This window comes from Myotis myotis, unplaced genomic scaffold (genome assembly GCF_014108235.1).
Source record: "Myotis myotis isolate mMyoMyo1 unplaced genomic scaffold, mMyoMyo1.p scaffold_m19_p_3, whole genome shotgun sequence".
Taxonomy (NCBI): Eukaryota; Metazoa; Chordata; class Mammalia; order Chiroptera; family Vespertilionidae; genus Myotis; species Myotis myotis.
In genome coordinates this window covers 89,116,154-89,134,118 of record NW_023416335.1, presented here as the reverse complement: position 1 = coordinate 89,134,118, position 17,965 = coordinate 89,116,154, and the positions used below count along the sequence as shown (strand labels likewise).

General features: G+C 40.0%; 1 protein-coding gene and 1 pseudogene across 7 annotated transcripts in view; one reads left to right on the top strand and one right to left on the bottom strand.

Moving 5' to 3' along the window:
• Positions 1 to 17,965, bottom strand: part of WDFY2 (WD repeat and FYVE domain containing 2) — a 225,843-nt gene that overhangs the window by 59,277 nt on the left and 148,601 nt on the right. For all 7 annotated transcript variants that reach the window (XR_004966163.1, XR_004966164.1, XM_036300337.1 and 4 more), the window contains exon 4: positions 12,732 to 12,786. Coding sequence is in view for 5 of the 7 variants with exons in the window: in XM_036300337.1 (XP_036156230.1) it covers positions 12,732 to 12,786 (55 nt within the window). In the remaining 2 variants the exon portion in view is untranslated. The remainder of the gene's footprint in view (positions 1 to 12,731; positions 12,787 to 17,965) is intronic.
• On the top strand, positions 14,672 to 15,922 carry LOC118649658 (annotated as a pseudogene).

Here is a 17,965-nt window from a genome sequence, read left to right as displayed (position 1 = left end):
TCTGTAGCATATTCACAATGTTGTATAGTCATCATGAAAAATTTTCCAGAACATCACCCTCAGCCTTAAAATAAACCCATATCCTCAAATTCCCCTTCCCCCATATCTGGAAAACCATTAATTTACTATTTTTTATTATTTCATATAGATGCAATCATACAATGTGTGGTCTTTTGTGTTTAGTTTCTTTCTATTAGCATGGTTTCAAGGTCATCTATGTTATAGCACAGCCGTGGGCAAACTACGGCCCGCGGGTCGGATCCGGCCCGTTTGAAATGAATAAAACTAAAAAAAAAAAGACCGTACCCTTTTATGTAATGATGTTTACTTTGAATTTATATTAGTTCACACAAACACTCCATCCATGCTTTTGTTCTGGCCCTCCGGTCCAGTTTAAGAACCCATTGTGGCTCTTGAGTCAAAAAGTTTGCCCACCCCTGTTATAGCATGTATCAGTACTTCATTCCTATTTTTATGGCCAAATAATAATTTGTTGTATCAATATACCACATTTTATTTATCCATTCATCCACTGATGAAAATTTAGGCTGTTTTTACTTTTTGGCTATTACGAATAATGTTGCTATGAATATTCATGTACAAGTTTTTGTGTGAATACATGCTTTCAATTCTCTTGAGTATACAGGAGTGGGCAAAAGTAGTTTACAGTTGTAAGCACACAAAACAGAGTTTATTCTTGTATTATTACTTATTAATCACTGTATTATTTATTACGAACAACTATAAACCTACTTTTGCCAACCCCTGTATAACTAGGAGTATAAATACTATGTTACAAGGTAACTCTATTTTTAATTCTTTCAGAAACTGACAAACTATTTACCAAAGTGGCTACACCATTTTACATTCCTACCAGCAGTGTTATAAGGGTCCCAATTTTTCCACATCTTTGTCAACACTAGTTCCCCCTCCACCTTATTGGAGAGGAATTAATATTTATGCACCGATGAACTATGTTTCAGGTATTGTACTAAAAAATTTATATATGTAATCTCTTTTTTATTGTGGTAAAACAAAACATAAAATTTGCCATTTTAACCATTTTTAAGTGTACAATGCTGTGGCATTAAATACATTTACATTATTGTATAAACATTACCACCATCCACTCTCCAGAACTTTCTCATATTCCCAAATAGAAACTCTGTACCCATTAAGCACTAATTCCCCATTTACCTCCTCCAGCCCCTGGCAACCACCATTCTATTTCCTGCCTTTAAAGTTTGACTACTACCTCATATAAGTGGTATCACACAATATTTGTCTTTTTGTGACTGGCTTATTTCACTTAGCATATGTCTTCAAGATTCATCCATGTTGTAGTGCATGTCAAAATTCATTTATATGTATGCAGCACATTTTCTTCCACTGTTTGGATATTATGAATAATGCTGCTATGCACATGGGTATACAAATATCTGTTTGAGTCCCTGTTTTCATTTCTTTGGGTGTAAACCTGGGAAAACCTCACTTGGTTGTGATGTACTATCCTTTTTATATATAGATGAATTTGATTTGCTATAACATTTTGGTTAGATTTCTTACATCTATTTTCATGGAGGATGTTGGTCTGCAGATTTCTTAAACTGTCTCTGTTTAGTTTTAGTAACAGATAATGCTGAATTCATAAAATGAGTTAAAAAGTCTTTTATTTCTTCAATTTCTCAGAGTTTGTATTATTTCTTCCTTGTTTGGCAAAATTTACCAGTAAAGCCATCTGGGCCAGGAGTTTACCTTGTGGGAAGATTTTAATCATAGAGTCAATTTCTTTACTAGCTATAGGACTATCAGGATTATCTATTTCTTCTTGAATGACTGTAGCAGTTTGTACTTTCAAAGATTTGTTCCATGTAAGTTGTAAAATTTATTAGCATAAAGTTGTTCATAATATTCCTTATTTTCCTTTAAATACCTCTAGAATCTACAATAAAATCACTTCTCTCATTCCTAATATTGGTAACTTGCACTGTCTCTATCTCTCTGGTAAGTCACCGTGGTCGGCAAACCGTGGCTCGCGAGCCACATGCGGCTCTTTGGCCCCTTGAGTGTGGCTCTTCCACAAAATACCACATGTGGGCGCGTACGTACAGTGCGATTGAAACTTCATGGCCCATGCGCAGAAGTCGGTATTTTGTGGAAGAGCTGGTATTTTGTGGAAGAGCCACACTCAAGGGGCCAAAGAGCTGCATGTGGCTCACGAGCCGCGGTTTGCCGAGCCGCGGTTTGCCGAGCCGCAGTCTGCCAACCACTGGACTAGAGATTTATCACTTTTATTGATCTTCTCAAAACAAAAACAAAACACAGCTTAGCTTTGCCTCAATTACTGCAAGGATGAAAACCATTCTCAGCAATCCAACTGTCCACATTTTAGAAAATGTCACCATCACTCTGAAGGGATATACAGTTATTGTGAAGGGCCCCAGAGGCACCCTGTGGAGGGACTTCAATCACATCAATGCAGAACTCAGTCTCCTTGGAAGGAAAAAGAAGAGGCTCCAGATTGACAAATGGTGGGCAAACAGAAAGGAACTGGCCACCATTTGCACTATCTGCAGTCATGGACAGAACATGATCATGGTCTTCTGTTACAAGATGAGGTCTGTGTATACTCACTTCCCCATCAACATTGTTATTCGGGAGAATGGTTCTCTTGTTGAAATAAGAAATTTCTTAGGTGAAAAATATAACCACAGGGTTCAGATGAGGTCAGGTATTGCTTGGTCAATCTCTCAAGCCCAGAATGATGAGTTAATACTTGAAGGAAACAACACTGAACTTGTATGAAATTCAGCTGTTTTGATTGAGCAAGCTACAACAGTTAAAACAAGGATATCAGAAAACTTTTGGATGATATGTACATTTCTGAAAAAGGAACAGTTCAGTAGGCTGATAAATAAGATCTAAGTTGTCCAGCTACAGCACCAGCAAGATGCCGAATGATTCCTCAGACTTATTAGTGATATATATATTTTGTTAATCCTCCCTGGAGGATATTCATCTATTGATTTTTAGAGAGAGTGGAAGGGAGGGGGAGAGAGAGAGGAAGAAAGAGAGGAGAGGAGAGGGGAGGAGACATCGATGTGAGAGAGACACATCAACTGGCTGCCTCCTGCACACACCCAACAGGGGCTGGGTATTAAAACTGCAACCCAGGGACGCGTCCTTGACCAGGAATCAAATTAGCAACCCTTCGGATCCTGGGCTGACACTCTAACCACTGAACTACAGTGGCCAGGGCTATTGTGATATTTTAAAGATGCAATAAAAGCCATGTATTGATTTGAGAAAACAAAAATCAGACAAACAAAAAACCCCACAGCTTTTGGTGTCATTGCCTTTTCTCTATTTTCTGCCGTCTATTTCATGAACTTCTGATATGATCTCTCTTCTGCTTCAGTTTAGGTTTCCTTTTTTTTTCTCTTTCTGGTTTCTTTTTTTTTTTAAAGATATTTTATTGATTTTTACAGGAGGAAGGGAGAGGAATAGAGAGTTAGAAACATTGATGAGAGAGAAACATCAATCAGCTGCCTCCAGCACACCCACTACTGGGGATGTGCCCGCAACCAAGGTACACGCCCTTAACTGGAATCGAACCTGGGACCCTTGAGTCTTCAGGCCGATGCTCTATCCACTGAGCCAAACTGGTTAGGGCTCTTTCTGGTTTCTTGATATAGAAGCTGAGGTCACTGCTTTGAGACTCTCTTCTCTTCTAACATGGGTGTTTAGTGCTATAAATTTCCCCTTTAGCAGCATCCCATTATTTCTGATACATTGTGTTTTCATATTCACTCAGTACAAAACACTTTCTGATTTCTCTTATGATTTTTTTCTGTAGCCCATGGATTATTTAGATGTGGGTTATTAACTTCCTTGGTACTTGGGGATTTTCCAGAGATCTATTATTGAATCTACTTTAATTCCATTTTGATCAAAGAACATACCCTGCAAGGCTTGAAGTCTTCCAAATTTATTGAGACTTGTCTTATGACCCAGAATATGGCCTATCTTGAAATGTTCTATGCACATTTGAAAAGAATGTATATCTTGTTTCAGTTAAATGGGATGTTCCACAGATGTCAGTGAAAACATTGATGTGTTGTTCAAGTCTTCTATAACTTATTGACTTCCTGCATGTTTATTCTATCAATTATTGATATGTTCAATCAATTATTGAGAGAGAAGTATTAAAGTTTGACTATAATTATGAAAAATGTGCCTATTTTTCCTCCTAAAGTTACATCAGTTTTTTAAAATATTTTTATTATCTATCTATTATTTTTATTGATTTCAGAGAGGAAGGGAGAGGGCGAGAGAGATAGAAGCATCAATAATGAGAGAGAACTATTGATCAGCTGCCTCCTGCACACCCCCTACTGGGGATTGAGCCCACTACCTGGGCATGTGCTTCTGACTGGAATTGAATCTGGGACCCTTCAGTCCGCAGTGGATGCTCTATCCACTGAGCCAAACTGGCTAGGGCTATATCAGGTTTTACTTTAAAAATTCAAAGCTATGTTTATTGGGTACATAAACATTTAGGATTGCTATGTCCTCCTGAGGGATTGAGCACTTTATCATTGTGAAATGATCTTCTTTATCTCTGGTAATATTCTTTGCTCTGAAATCTACTTTGATTAATATTAACAGAGCTGTTCCAATCCAGATTTCTTTTGACTAGTGTTTGCATGGTTTAACTTCTTCCATCATTTTACTTTTAACCTATTTGTTATTATAGCTCAAATGCATTTCTTGTAGGTAGTTTATATTTGGGTCTCCCTTTTTCACAGTATCTGATGGCCTCTGCCTTTTAATGGGCTTTAGACCGTACACATTTAATGTGATTACTGATAACTTGTTAGGTTTAAATTTATCATCTTACTACTAGTTTCTATTTTCCCATTTGTTCTTTCCCCTTTTCCCTCTTACTGTTTTTTTCCATGAGTAACTGAGAACTATCATATGATTCTGTTTTATCGCTTTGGTTGGCTTAGAAGTTCTAACATTTTGATTTGTTATTGTATTGGTTGTGTTAGAGCTAGTAGTATATATCTTTAACTTATAGTCTTCCTTCAAGTGATATTATACCACTTTATGTATAGCATAAGAACCTGACAATAGAATACTTCCATTTCTCTCTACCTCTTGGCATTTATACTATTATTGTCATACATATAAATTTTACATATATAGTGTTATGAACATCATGCTTTGTCGTTATTTTTAGTAAACAGCCAGTTGTCTTTTAAAGAAATTTAAATAATAAAGATCGTATACAGTTGACCTTTAAAAAAATGGGTTTAAACTGCATGTGTCCACTTATATATATATATATGTGGAATTTTTTCAATAAATACAGTCAGCCCTCCATATCTATGGGTTTTATTTACATCTATGGAGTCAACCAGCCACTAGTCAAAACAGTATTTTGGATCTGCAAGTTTATTCATTGTTCTATCCCATTTTATATAGGGGACTTGAGTACCTGCAGATTTTGGTATCATCAGGTAAGTCCTGCAATCAATACCCCTGTGAATATCTAGGGCTGACAGCAGTTCTTATGAAATTCTTATCATGTTTGGTGCTCTTTCTTCATTCTTTTGTGCAGATTCTTATTTTCCTTTGACATCACTTCCTTTTTTCCTGAAGGATTACCTTTAACATTTCTTTCAGCGTAGGTCAATGAATGACAAATTCTTTCAGAGTTTGTATGTCTGGAAAAATTTTTATTTCACTTCTATTTTTGAAGATACTTATACCGGGTCTAGAATTCTATGTTGGCAATTTTGTTTTTTCAGTAAAGATGTTGTTCCACTGATATCAAATCTATCTACCATTTCACGAATTTACTCTGTGTCTAGTCTACCCACTAATTTTTTTATACCTAAAAGTTCTACCTATTTTTTTATAGGCTTATAATTTCTTTCTGGTTTCTCTACCTTCTCTGATTTTTAAAAATCTTTTAAAAGATGAAATGGTCTCCTTCAGATTGTTGATCATTATTTAAGATTAGAGGCCCAGTACACAAAATTTTGTGCAATGGGGGAGGGTGGGTAGGGTCCCTCAGCCTAGCCTGCACCCTTTCACAGTCCGGTAACCCTCAGAGGATGCTCCCGTGTGAGGAGCAGGCCTAAGCCGTAGTCGTACATCCTTAGTGCTGCCGCGGAGGCGGTAGAGGCTCCCACTCGCCAGCCATCAGCCTGGCTTGTGACTGACAGGAGCTCCCCCTGCGGGAGCACACTGACCACAAGGGGACAACTCCTGCATTGAGTGTCTGCCCCCTGGTGGTCAGTGCACGTCATCACTACTGGTTATTCCAGTGACTGGTTGTTCCGCTGTTCGGTCAATCTGCATATTACCCTTTTATTATATAGGACTAGAGGCCTGGTGCACAAATTTTTGTGCACTCGGGGGGGAGGGGAGGTCCCTCAGCCCGGCCTGTGCCCTCTCGCAGTCTGGGACCCCTCGGGAGATAACGACCTGCTGGCTTAGGCCTGCTCCCGGGTGGCAGAGGGCAGGCCCAATCCCTAGGTGCAGCCCCTGGTCAGGCTCAGAGCAGGGCCGATTGGGGAGTTGGGGCACCGCCCCCTATCATGCACAGAGCAGGGCGGATTGGGAGGTTGTGATGCCACCCTCAGTCACGATCAGGGTAGGGCCGATTGGGGGGGTTGGGGCACCGTCCCCTGTCACACTCAAGGCAGGGTCAATGGGGAGGTTGCGGCGCCACCCCCTGTCATGCACAGAGCAGGGCCAATCAGGGGGTTGGGGCACTGCCCCCTGTCACTCACAGAGCAGGGCCCATCAGGGGGGTTGGGGCTCTGTACCCTGTCACGCACAGAGCAGGGCCAATCAGGGGGTTGGGGCGCTGCCCCTGTAACACACAGAGCAGGGCCCATCAGGGGGTTGGGGCACTGCCCTCTAACACCCACAGAGCAGGACCGATCAGGGGGTTGGGGTGCCACCACTCTCACACTCAGGGCAGGGCCGATGGGGAGGTTATGGCTCTACCCCGTCACACACAGAGCAGGGCCCGTGGGGGGAGGGGGGGTTGGGGAGCTCCCCCCATCAGGCACAGAGCAGGGCTGATCAGGGGTTTGGGGCGCCTTCCCCTGTCACGAACGGAGCAGGGTGGATAGGGAGGTTGTGGACCCGCCCCCTGTCACACACAGAGCCACAGGGCGATCAGGGGTTTGGGCGCTGCCCCCTGTCACGCTTATCCCGGTGCCGGGAGGTCTCTCGGCTCCGCTGATCCCTGTGTTGGGAGGCATATTACCCTTTTATTATATAGGGTAGAGGCCTGGTGCACGGGTGGGGGCCGGCTGGTTTGCCCTGAAGGGTGTCCTGGATCAGGGTGGTGGTCCCCGCTGGGGTGCCTGGCCAGCCTGGGTGAGGGGATGATGGCTGTTTGCAGCAAGTCACACACCATTCAGGGTGGGGGTCCCCACTGGGGTGCCTGGCCAGCCTGGGTGAGGGGATGATGGCTGTTTGCAGCTAGTCGCACACCCTTCAGGGTGGGGGTCCCCACTGGGGTGCCTGGCCAGTCTGGGTGAGGGGCTGAGGGCTGTTTTCAGGCTGGGGGTGACTGAAGTTCCCAACCGCTCCTTTTTTCCTTTTTTTTTTTTTTTTTTTATTCTGGGCCAGCTTTAGCTTGAGGCTTGGCTCCAGCTCTTAGGGCCTTTGCTTACAATGTTGCGAATCTGCTGGCTGAAGTCCAGTAGTATTTGTTACAATGTTTCTTAAACTGCCCGCTCAGAGGCCTGCAGCCGCAGGCGGGGAACGCTCCGTCACTGAGGCAACCAAGCCTCATGTTAGTTTCAAGCTGCCTGGCTGCCGGCAGCCATCTTGGCTGACAGTTAATTTGCATATCTCGCTGATTAGCCAATGAAAAGGGTAGCGGTCGTACATCAATTACCATGTTTCTCTTTTATTAGTGTAGATTCTTGGCACAATTTTTACGTTAAATTCTTAATTTAGAGCTCCCAGCACCACATGATTGCTTTAAATTTGTACTCTAAATCCAAAAACATTTTATAAAGTTACATATAACAGTGTCTTTTTTTTTTTTTTTTTAAATATATTTCATTGATTTTTTACAGAGAGGAAGAGAGAGAGAGAGTTAGAAACATGGATGAGAGAGAAACATCGATCAGCTGCCTCCTGCACACCCCCTACTGGGGAAGTGCCCACAACCCAGGCACATGCCCCCCGACCGGAATCGAACCCGGGACCCTTCAGTCCGCAGGCCGATGCTCTATCCACTGAGCCAAACCGGTTTCGGCAACAGTGTCTTAATTTATGGTGTATAACATAATAATTTGACATACAGTCAAACTTCAGTTCTCAAACATATCCCATCTTGAACAATTCAGTTCTTGACCAAGTTGTTCACAGAAAAAATGTCTGGTTGTTGAACCATGCTTCAGCTATTGACCTGACAACCCTTCCATTCATGCTGACACATCAACATGACAAAAAGTATTTCTCAGTTCATGGAAGGAGAGAATTCCAAAGTCAGTTTATCTACAGAGTCAGTTTACCTCCTGTTGTTAACATCTCAGGAAACTGTGCTGTGAATATTTTTGTGGGTTTTTTGTTTTTGCTTTTGTTGCTGGTGAAATGGACAATTAGCACAATTTTAAAACATAAAGAGGCAATCAAGAGTGCTAATGTTGCTAAGAGTGTGAAAGAAACAATGATCACAGGCAATTGAAGAGAGAGAAAAACTGTTGTTGATTTGGATAAATGAAAAGCAGTTAGGTGACAGCATTTTAAAGGCAGTGATATGTGAAAAAACAAAGATGCTGCATACTGACATCCTGAAAGATAGCCCTGGAATGAATGCTGAAAGTGATTCCTTTAAGGCTACAAGGGATGGTTCCCTAAATTAAACAAAAGAAGTGTTTGTTTATAGTTTAAACAGTACATGGACATGTACTGTATATAAAAAAGGTTAAAACAAGCAAGGAATGATGTGGGGGTCTGGAACAAATTAATTCAATTTACATTCTTTCTAATGAGGAAAAATGATTCAGTTTTCAAACCAATTGCTTCTTGAACAGCATTCTGGAATTAATTAAATTCGAGAACCGAGGTTCCACTGTACGAATATATTGTGAAATGATTACCACACTAAATTTAGTTAACATCTATCACCTCACATAATTACACTTTTTTTTCTTATAAGAACTTTTAAGATCAGAAGTTTTTTTACCTTAAAAGTTGAAATTTTGATTTTTCATGGGAAACTTTCCCCCTCTATCCAGATTTGAGATGGGGAATAAATTTCCCTTTAATTTCATGGGGTTATTTCCTTTTATGGATTTCAGCTTTATGGGAAAATCTCAGTTATAATTTTCTATCTCACTCAGGCCCTAGGCCTCATCTCTTGTCCCTCACTGAACATTCATACAAAAGCTTCAAGCTATTTGGGGTTCTTTTCATCTCCCCAGGACATCTGCAATGTCAGGTCATACGTATATCACTCTGAGCTTCGTGTTTCTCTGTGCTTCTAGAACATGGAAATCTTCGTTTTGTTTATCTCATGAGCAGTGCACTAAAAAGAGCAACAGGCCCTAGCTGGTTTGCCTCAGTGGTTGGAGTGTTGGCCCTCTGACTCAAGGGTCCCAGGTTCAATTCCGATCAAGGGCATGTACCTTGGTTGCAGGCTTGATCCCCAGGCCCTGTTGGGGCATGTGTGGGAGGCAACCAATGGATTTGTTTCTCTAACATCTATGTTTTTCTCTGTGTCTCCCTCCCTTCTACTCTGTCTAAAAATCAATAGAAAAAAAATCCTTGGGTGAGGATTAACCAAAGGAAAAAAAAGTGCAACAAAACGTGTCATTTTACCATTTCTCTAGGTGTTTGTGGTGAAAGGGTCTCTTTAGTGATCTAGTTGTCAATTTTTTTTATAACCCCTTGTAAACAAAATGGAAATAAGCTATCTTTTGATATAGTTAGATGTATATAAAACAAGTTAGATATAGGAGATCCAAAGAAAAATGGCCTATGAAGAGTGGTTTTTAGTGATATACTCATCATTTGTGCATCTTTGAGGCCAATCACTATTTTTAACAAAGACTTAGGGATGATATATTTCATGATTATATGTTTAGAAAAATATAAAACTAAGTGAGAGTTAAATGACAACCAGGATTTCAAAATATCTTGGTAAGCTAAGATGATGGACTAAATAAAACGAGATGAATAACAGAATGTGAAGTTAAGCATTTAAGCTAAAAATAAACAAAAAACAACAAAATCCCCACAGGAAACAGCTTCAAAAGTACAGGAGATGCAGCCTGATAACAACTCAAGTGAGAACTTTTGAGGGGATGACTTGACTGCTCCACATGAGCTCACAGTGTAAAGTGGCTGCCACCCTTGATATTAGAAGAACAATGCCCAGGAGAGGAAGAAAATATGACTTTATACTTATCACATTATATGTGTGTATTAGTTATCTACTGTGCAACAAATTATACCCCAAAACTTAGTGGCTTAAAACAGTAAATATTTGTCATTTCAGGAGAATTTCTGTGGATCAGAAGTCTTGGTGCCTCTGCTGAAAGGTCTCTCACAGAATGGAATCAAGGTGTGGGCTGTGCTCTCATCTGAAAGCCTGATAAAAGAAGGAGCTGATTTTAAGCCGTCTCACACAGCTCTTGACATTCCTCACCGGCTGCTAAACCGAGGGCTTCATTCCTTACTGATTGCTGACATGGCCTCCCCTCAGTTCCTTACCACCTGGGCTTCTCCTCAAAGCAGCTCACAACATGGCAGCTGGCTTCCATCAGAACAGGGAAGCAAGAGAGCAGGAGAGGACAAGCAAGATGGAGGCCCAGTTTTTTAATAATTTAATCTCAGAAGTAATATGCAATTCTTGCTGCATTTTAGCTCCAGCCCACACTCAAGGAGAGGGGCATGAATACCATGAGGCAAAGATCATTAGGAGACATCTTAGAGACTGCATACCACAAAGTGTCACTTTTTAAAAAATGGTCCCAATAGTAGTGGTTGTCAACCTGTGGGTCACGACCCCTTTGGGGGTAGAACGACCCTTTCACAGGGGTCACCTAAGACCATCTATACTTTAATTATGTTCCATTTGTAACAATGAAAATATATCCTGCATATCAGATATTTACATTACGATTCATAACAGTAGCAAAATTACAGTTATGAAGTAGCAACGAAAAGAATTTTATGGTTGGGGGTCACCACAACATGAGGAACTGTATTAAAGGGTCGCGGCATTAGGAAGGTTGAGAACCACTGCAATAGTACAACATGATATCTCAAGTTTTGTGACCAAAATAAAAAAAAAAATTTTTTAAAGAACAAAAACTCAGGTCATGTAAAAAAAAAATATAAATTGCTTAGGCTAGAAGAGAGAAGAAAAAAAAAGAGAGGAATGAATGGGGGTTGGAATTTTCATTGCTCTTTTAAGAGAGAGTATGCTTAGTTTTTGAAGCTCTAATAGGCTGAGCAAAGACCTATAGGGGAATATTCTAGCACTTATACTTAACATTATTATTTTTATAGGAGTTTATTTGAGCCAAACTGACAACATATGCCAGGGAGCAAGATCTCAAATGTTCCCTTACATCATATAACATTTCAATGGTCTGTTTACCTGTTTGTATCCTCCACATGATTATAAACTATTATAGGCAGATAGTACATATGTCTTGTTCACTATTATAATCCTCAGTTATTGGAGCAATGACTGATACTCAATAAATACTTGATAAGTGATTAACAAGTATTTGATAAGTGATATGTGAAAAGATTAAAAAATAAATCTATAGGGAAATAAATTTTGGTTCAAAATATAAAACTAAAGAATGTAATTCATAGCATTTTCCCAAATCAGGATGGGTTGCTATGTCTCTGGAGGTATTAGAGGAAATGCTAGATAACCATGCAGGATGAACGAGATCAAGAGATTTGGATGAAATGACCTCTAAGTGTTAAAAGGTCCACCTCCTCCCCTATCCGGTTTGGCTCAGTGGATAGAGCATCGGCCTGTGGACTGAAGGGCCCTAGGTTCGATTCCGTTCAAGGGCATGTACCTTGGTTGCAGGCACATCCCCAGTAGGGGGTGTGCAGGAGGCAGCTGATAGATATTTCTAACTCTCTATCCCTCTTCCTTCCTCTCTGTAAAAAAATCAACAAAATATATTTTTTTTAAAAAGGCCCACCTCTAATGTTCTGATGATCCCATGACATTGTTGGTCTGGATAATCCTTAACAAAAATTATTCCTGATCCATAGGACAGAAATGGCCTGTGGTACACTATCAATGTTGAAGATACAATATAACCACAATCTGCTCCCTTAGATAGTACAGACACTCTGAGCCTTTAAAACATTTAACCAAAAAAGAAATGAGCCTCATGTAAAGCAGCTCACTCTAACACTGGCCCCGCTCCCCATGCCTGCTGCACTGTTAGGAGGAAACCAAAGGACAAAGGCTGTGGGTTCTGGAGTCACAATGACCAGGTCAGGCCCTGCACTTTACCAGCTAAAGGACCACAGTCAAGTCGCCTTTAGGCCTCAGCATCTTACTTCTAAAACTGGGATAACATTAACTTCAAATTGCTAAAGTTTTGTTCCCCCTGACTATATTAAAGTAAAGCCTCTCTTGTGGCAGTGGAAGCCATCAAGAAACATTTCAAAGTCCAGGTAAATGAAAGCACTGCTCTCATTCCTACCTTGATAGTTTTTCACAGGAGTCATCTTGTTATAATCTTCTGATAAAATAAATTCCTACAAAAAAAGAAGAAAAATATTAAGCAAAAGGAAAATTTTTAAGTGAATAAATATATTTCGGTAAAACCAGATTGTATAAAGCAAATATCATCATAAAATTACATCTAATTCTATTTTATATTTTAGTATTTTGCCAATCAACTCAGCATTTTTGTACCTCTTTAAAGGTGATGCTCATAACTGTGACTCATACATGAGACTCAGTGCAATATCATAATTTTTACCTTATTAACTATGAAGTTGATCTTTTGAGTATGCATGTAAAGAAAACTGGATCAAGTTTAGAGTCATGATATTGATAAATTCTGAGATAAACCTGATGCAAGTTATTTTTCTTTCAATAGTGCTATAGCTGAAAATTTGCAAGGCTGTGGCCAGTGTACAAATAAATGTCAATCCTCTAACAGAGAAATAAATAGTTTAAAGATTTTATTTCTAATATCGATACTATTTCCCCTTATGAGCTTCTCAAGGCTGCATCTTACTCATTCCTGCATCCCCAGGGCACCTGGCACAGCGCCTCGGCACAGTAGATAATCAATAATACTGATTAAATGAATACGTGAAAGGCATTTCCCAATTTGATGAAATTAATTTGAATGTCAAATTTACTCAAAGTAAATTTCTACAAGACACATATATACTCTTTGTGGGGGATACATAAAAGAGAGTGTGTGTTGCACCTATTCATTCACCTCATTTCGTCTCATCAGGTAGACAGTTTGTCATCTCACGTCATCACGAGAAGAAGGGTAAGTACAGTACAATAAGAGATTTTGAGAACACATTCAGACAATTTTCACTACAGTATTGTTATAGTTGTTCTATTTTCTTATTAGTTATTAGTGTTAATCTTTTTGTGCCTAATTTATGAATTCAATTTTTTCATAGGTATGTATGCACAGGAAAAAATATAGTATACACAGGTTTGTACTATCAGTGGTTTCTGGCATTCACAGCAGGTTTTGCAGCATATCCTCTGCAGATAAGGAAGGAATACTGTATTATAGAAACATTCATATGTTGATTTTCCCTTTAAATTAAGAGTTATTTAGAAAAAATTCTTATTTATAAGCAGTTATATTTATGGTTATCTTTTGTAGCTAATTTCTAGTGTTACTGGCTTATATTGAGAAAGCATTTTTATTTTTTAAAATGTAGTAAGATTGTATTAATGGTCAAGATATTAATGATTTTAAAAATGTTCTATAGATATGAGAAAAGTGCTTTTTATCCAAAGTTCATGATCTATTTGTATATCTATTTAACGAAACTTGATGATACTTTTCAAATATTCAATATTTTTACTAATTTGTCTACTTGAATTTCAATTTCAGGAAGATATATAAAAAAATGAGCTTTATTTTTAGTGTTTATTATTCTGATTATAAAAGTAATATGCTTATTGTCGAGAAACAAAAGCTATGAAACAATCAAGAAGGAAATTTAAATCGTCTATAACTCTACCAGTGATAATTGCTGTTAATATATTGATTATTTTGCCTTTCAATTTTTTCCCTTGCAGACATTAAAACACGTTAAATTGCAATAGTGGTACTATTGATGTTGTTTTGTAGCTCTCCATTTTAACTTAACATTATCATATGAACATTTTTGGTCATTAAACATTCTTTGAAAACAAATGTAAGGGCTACATAATATTCCATTGGGTTGCTATGTGAGATTTTGCCTAATTAGTCCCTGATTATTATATTTCTAAGACACCAGTTATTATAATCTGTGTTTCATTATTTTCTTTGAATGGTTTCTAGAAATGGAATTATTGATATTAAAGGTACAACTACTTCTAAAGCTCTAGCTGCACATTACCAATAATTTTTCTCAATAGTTTGTGTGCCTGCTAATGCTTTGGCAAATCAAGATGGCAGTGTAGGAGTTGACAGCCCAGTTCTCCATGATCCTGGAAGTGCAGGAGTACCTGAACCTCAAGGTACTCTACAAAACACGAACAAATGCTTTCGAGCTGCTCAGAAAAACATCGAGAGTAAGACAAGCCACGTCACCATGGTGGTGGCTGAGCTGGAGCTGACCTTGAGCAGCTGCCCTAGCATGGACTTTGTGGTCAGCCTTCTGGATGGCGTGGTGGAGAAGCCCAGCATCCTCAAGAGGAAGGTGGTGGAGTCCATTCAGGCCGAGAACAAGAGCGCCAAGCTGTGCAAATGCAAGACTGAGCACCTCAAGGAGCACAGCAGTGACCAGCCGGCAGCGGCCAGCCTGTGGAAGCGGAAGCGCTTGGGCCGCCTGATGGTTGAAGCACCCGCTGCACTCTCTTCGGTTACTACAACCGGGCAGCAGAGCAGAATGGAGGACTTAATGAACATTTAGATGTTTCTGAGGCCAAAGAAGTGGAGGAGTCTCTAGAGAGGCTAGAGATCGCCACCTGCCGGGCCTGATGGCACAAGTCCTGGCTGCTCAAGATGAAGAGTTGCCTGGAGTTCAGCTTAAGGATTCAGAAGTTCATTGAACTCACTCAGCAGAAAAAGAGACTGGACGCCGTGAGGCATGCATGGAAGCACTTCGGTCAGGCCGAAGGGAGCCAGCTGGACGAGGCCACCGGTCATGGGCATGCTGGCCTTCCCACCAGACACGCACATCTCCCTCGACAAGGACCTGCTAGAGACCCAGCCAGGTGGAGGATGCTGACCCAGCAGTTCCAAAAGGACAACTACCGGCTGCACCAGCTGGGGAACAACTCTGCTCACCCTCACCCTGCAGGCTGGCCTCGTGGCCATAAAGACTCCCCAGTGCTATAAGGAGGACGGCAGCTCCAAGAGCCCCGACTGCCCGTGTGCAGCCGCTCCCTGAACAAGCTGGCGCAGCCCCTGCACATGGCCCACTGCGCCAACTCCTGCCTGGTCTGCAAGATCTTGGGCGACATGATGAACGAGAACAACCCGCCCATCATGCTGCCCAACGGCTACGTCTGGCTACGTCTGGCTACGTCTATGGCTACAACTCTTTGCTCTCTATCTGTCAAGATGATACAGTTGCCTGCCCCAGAACCAAAGAGATCTTCCACTTCTTACAAACTGAGAAAGTGTACATCATGGAGGCCTGGCCTGGCCTGCACCCCTGTCTGCCGTGGTATTTGTTTCTTGCGACCGATCCATGAGCAAGGACAGACACTTAGGAGCAGAGGAAGGAAGAGGTACAGCCTGTACTTGGGAACCACATTTGGATCTTAGGACTTGGTAATGGGAGTCGATTAGCTGATGCTTCTGGGAAGGACCCGTACCTTCCAGAGACTTGAGACCCACTGGACACCAGGAAGACTCCAAGACATTTCAGAAACAGTTTCCTCCCTCTTGCTAATGACCAGCCCTGGGATCAGGTGTGTCCTGCATATTTTTAAATTGCTATTATTTAGATAAAAATAGAATTTAAGAAATTTTAACACTCTAAAAAGTTTATTAGCCCAAAAATGCAATATAAAACCACAATGAGATATCACTTCACACCTGTCAGAATGGCTATCATCAATAAATCAACAAACAAGTGCTGGCAAGGATGTGAAGAAAAGGGAATCCTCATGTACTGTTAGTGGGAATGCAGACTGGTGCAGCCACTATGGAAAACAGTATAGAGTTTCCTCAAACAATTAAAAATGGAACTATCTTTTGACTAAGCATTCCCACTTCTGGGAATATACCCAAGAAATGGATGGATAAAAAAGCTGTGCTAGCCCTAGCAGGTTTGGCTCAGTGGATAAAGCATCTGCCTAGAAACTGAAGGGTTGGCCCCGAGTTTGAATCTGTCAAGGGCACATGCCTGGGTTGCAGGCTCGATCCCCAGTATATGGGTCATGAAGGAGGCAGCCGATTAATGATCCTCTCTCATCATTGATGTTTCTATCTCTCTCTCCCTCTCCCTCTCCCTTCCTTTCTGAAATCAATAATATATATATTTTTTAAAAGCTGTGCTGCATTTACATTAAAAAAAGCTGTACTACTTGGCTGTCAAAAAAAGAAGAAAATCTTACCTTTTGTGACAGCATGAAATTATTATGCTAAGTGAAATAAGCCAGTCTGAGAAAGACAAATACCATACAATCTCACTTATACATGGAATCTAATGAACGAAATAATTTAACAAATAAAATAGAAACAGAAGCATGGATACACAGAACAGACTAAGCTATCAGAGGGGAGAGGGGTTGGAGGACTGGGTGAAAAAAGATGAAGGGATTAAGCAAAACAATATATGTACAGGGGTTGGCAAAAGTAGGTTTAGAGTTATTCATATGGAAAATAATACAATAATTAATAAGCAATAATACAAGAATAAACTGTTTAGTGTCCTCACAACTGTAAACCTTTTGCCAACTTCTGTATATGACACAAACATGGACAACAGGGTGGTAGTAGCCAGAGGAAAGGGGTTGAGGGAGGTGGAAGTGGGCAAAGTGGGGATGGATGGAGTTGGAAAGAGACTTGACTATGGGTGGTGAGCACACGATGCAGTGTACAGATGATGTTTTACTGAATTGTACACTTGAAACCTATATGTTTTTATTAACCAATGTCACCCTGATAAATTCAATAAAAATATTGGTTAGAGCAAAAAATAATTCAATCATGAGGAGAGGGAGCAAAGAGGGGGAGGTGGGGGACACCAATATTGTCAACAATAAATTTAAAAATGATTCAATCCTTGTAGATATAAAATGTATTAACATAGAAGCTATATGCCTCCTAATTTCTCTTCTTAAAAATTATAGTATATGGTCATTATAATAATCTATTTTTAGTAACAAAAAAATCACATTTTAAGAATTTTGACTAGAATTGCACTAAATCTTTAAATTTAGAAATAATTGACATTTAAGTCTTTTATGTATAATTAGCAAATTCCTTCAACTAAGTTTCACATATTTCTTTTTAAGATCATTTTTAGTTTCTTATTAACTTCTATAAATGGAATTGTTTTTCTATTACTTGATAAACTTTGAGTAAAAAAGACAGATTTACAGGTGCTACTTTTGGACTAAAACTGAAAAATAATGGTATCAATTCCTGGGAGAAACACTATGGACCCATTAAAAATCTTGTTTGTGACAGTTATAGGTAGGGTACTCAGTTACATAGGACATGTAACACAATCCAAAGACAGAATAAGGCACTATTCTGTTCTTAAGATTTAGAAGGAAAGACAGAAA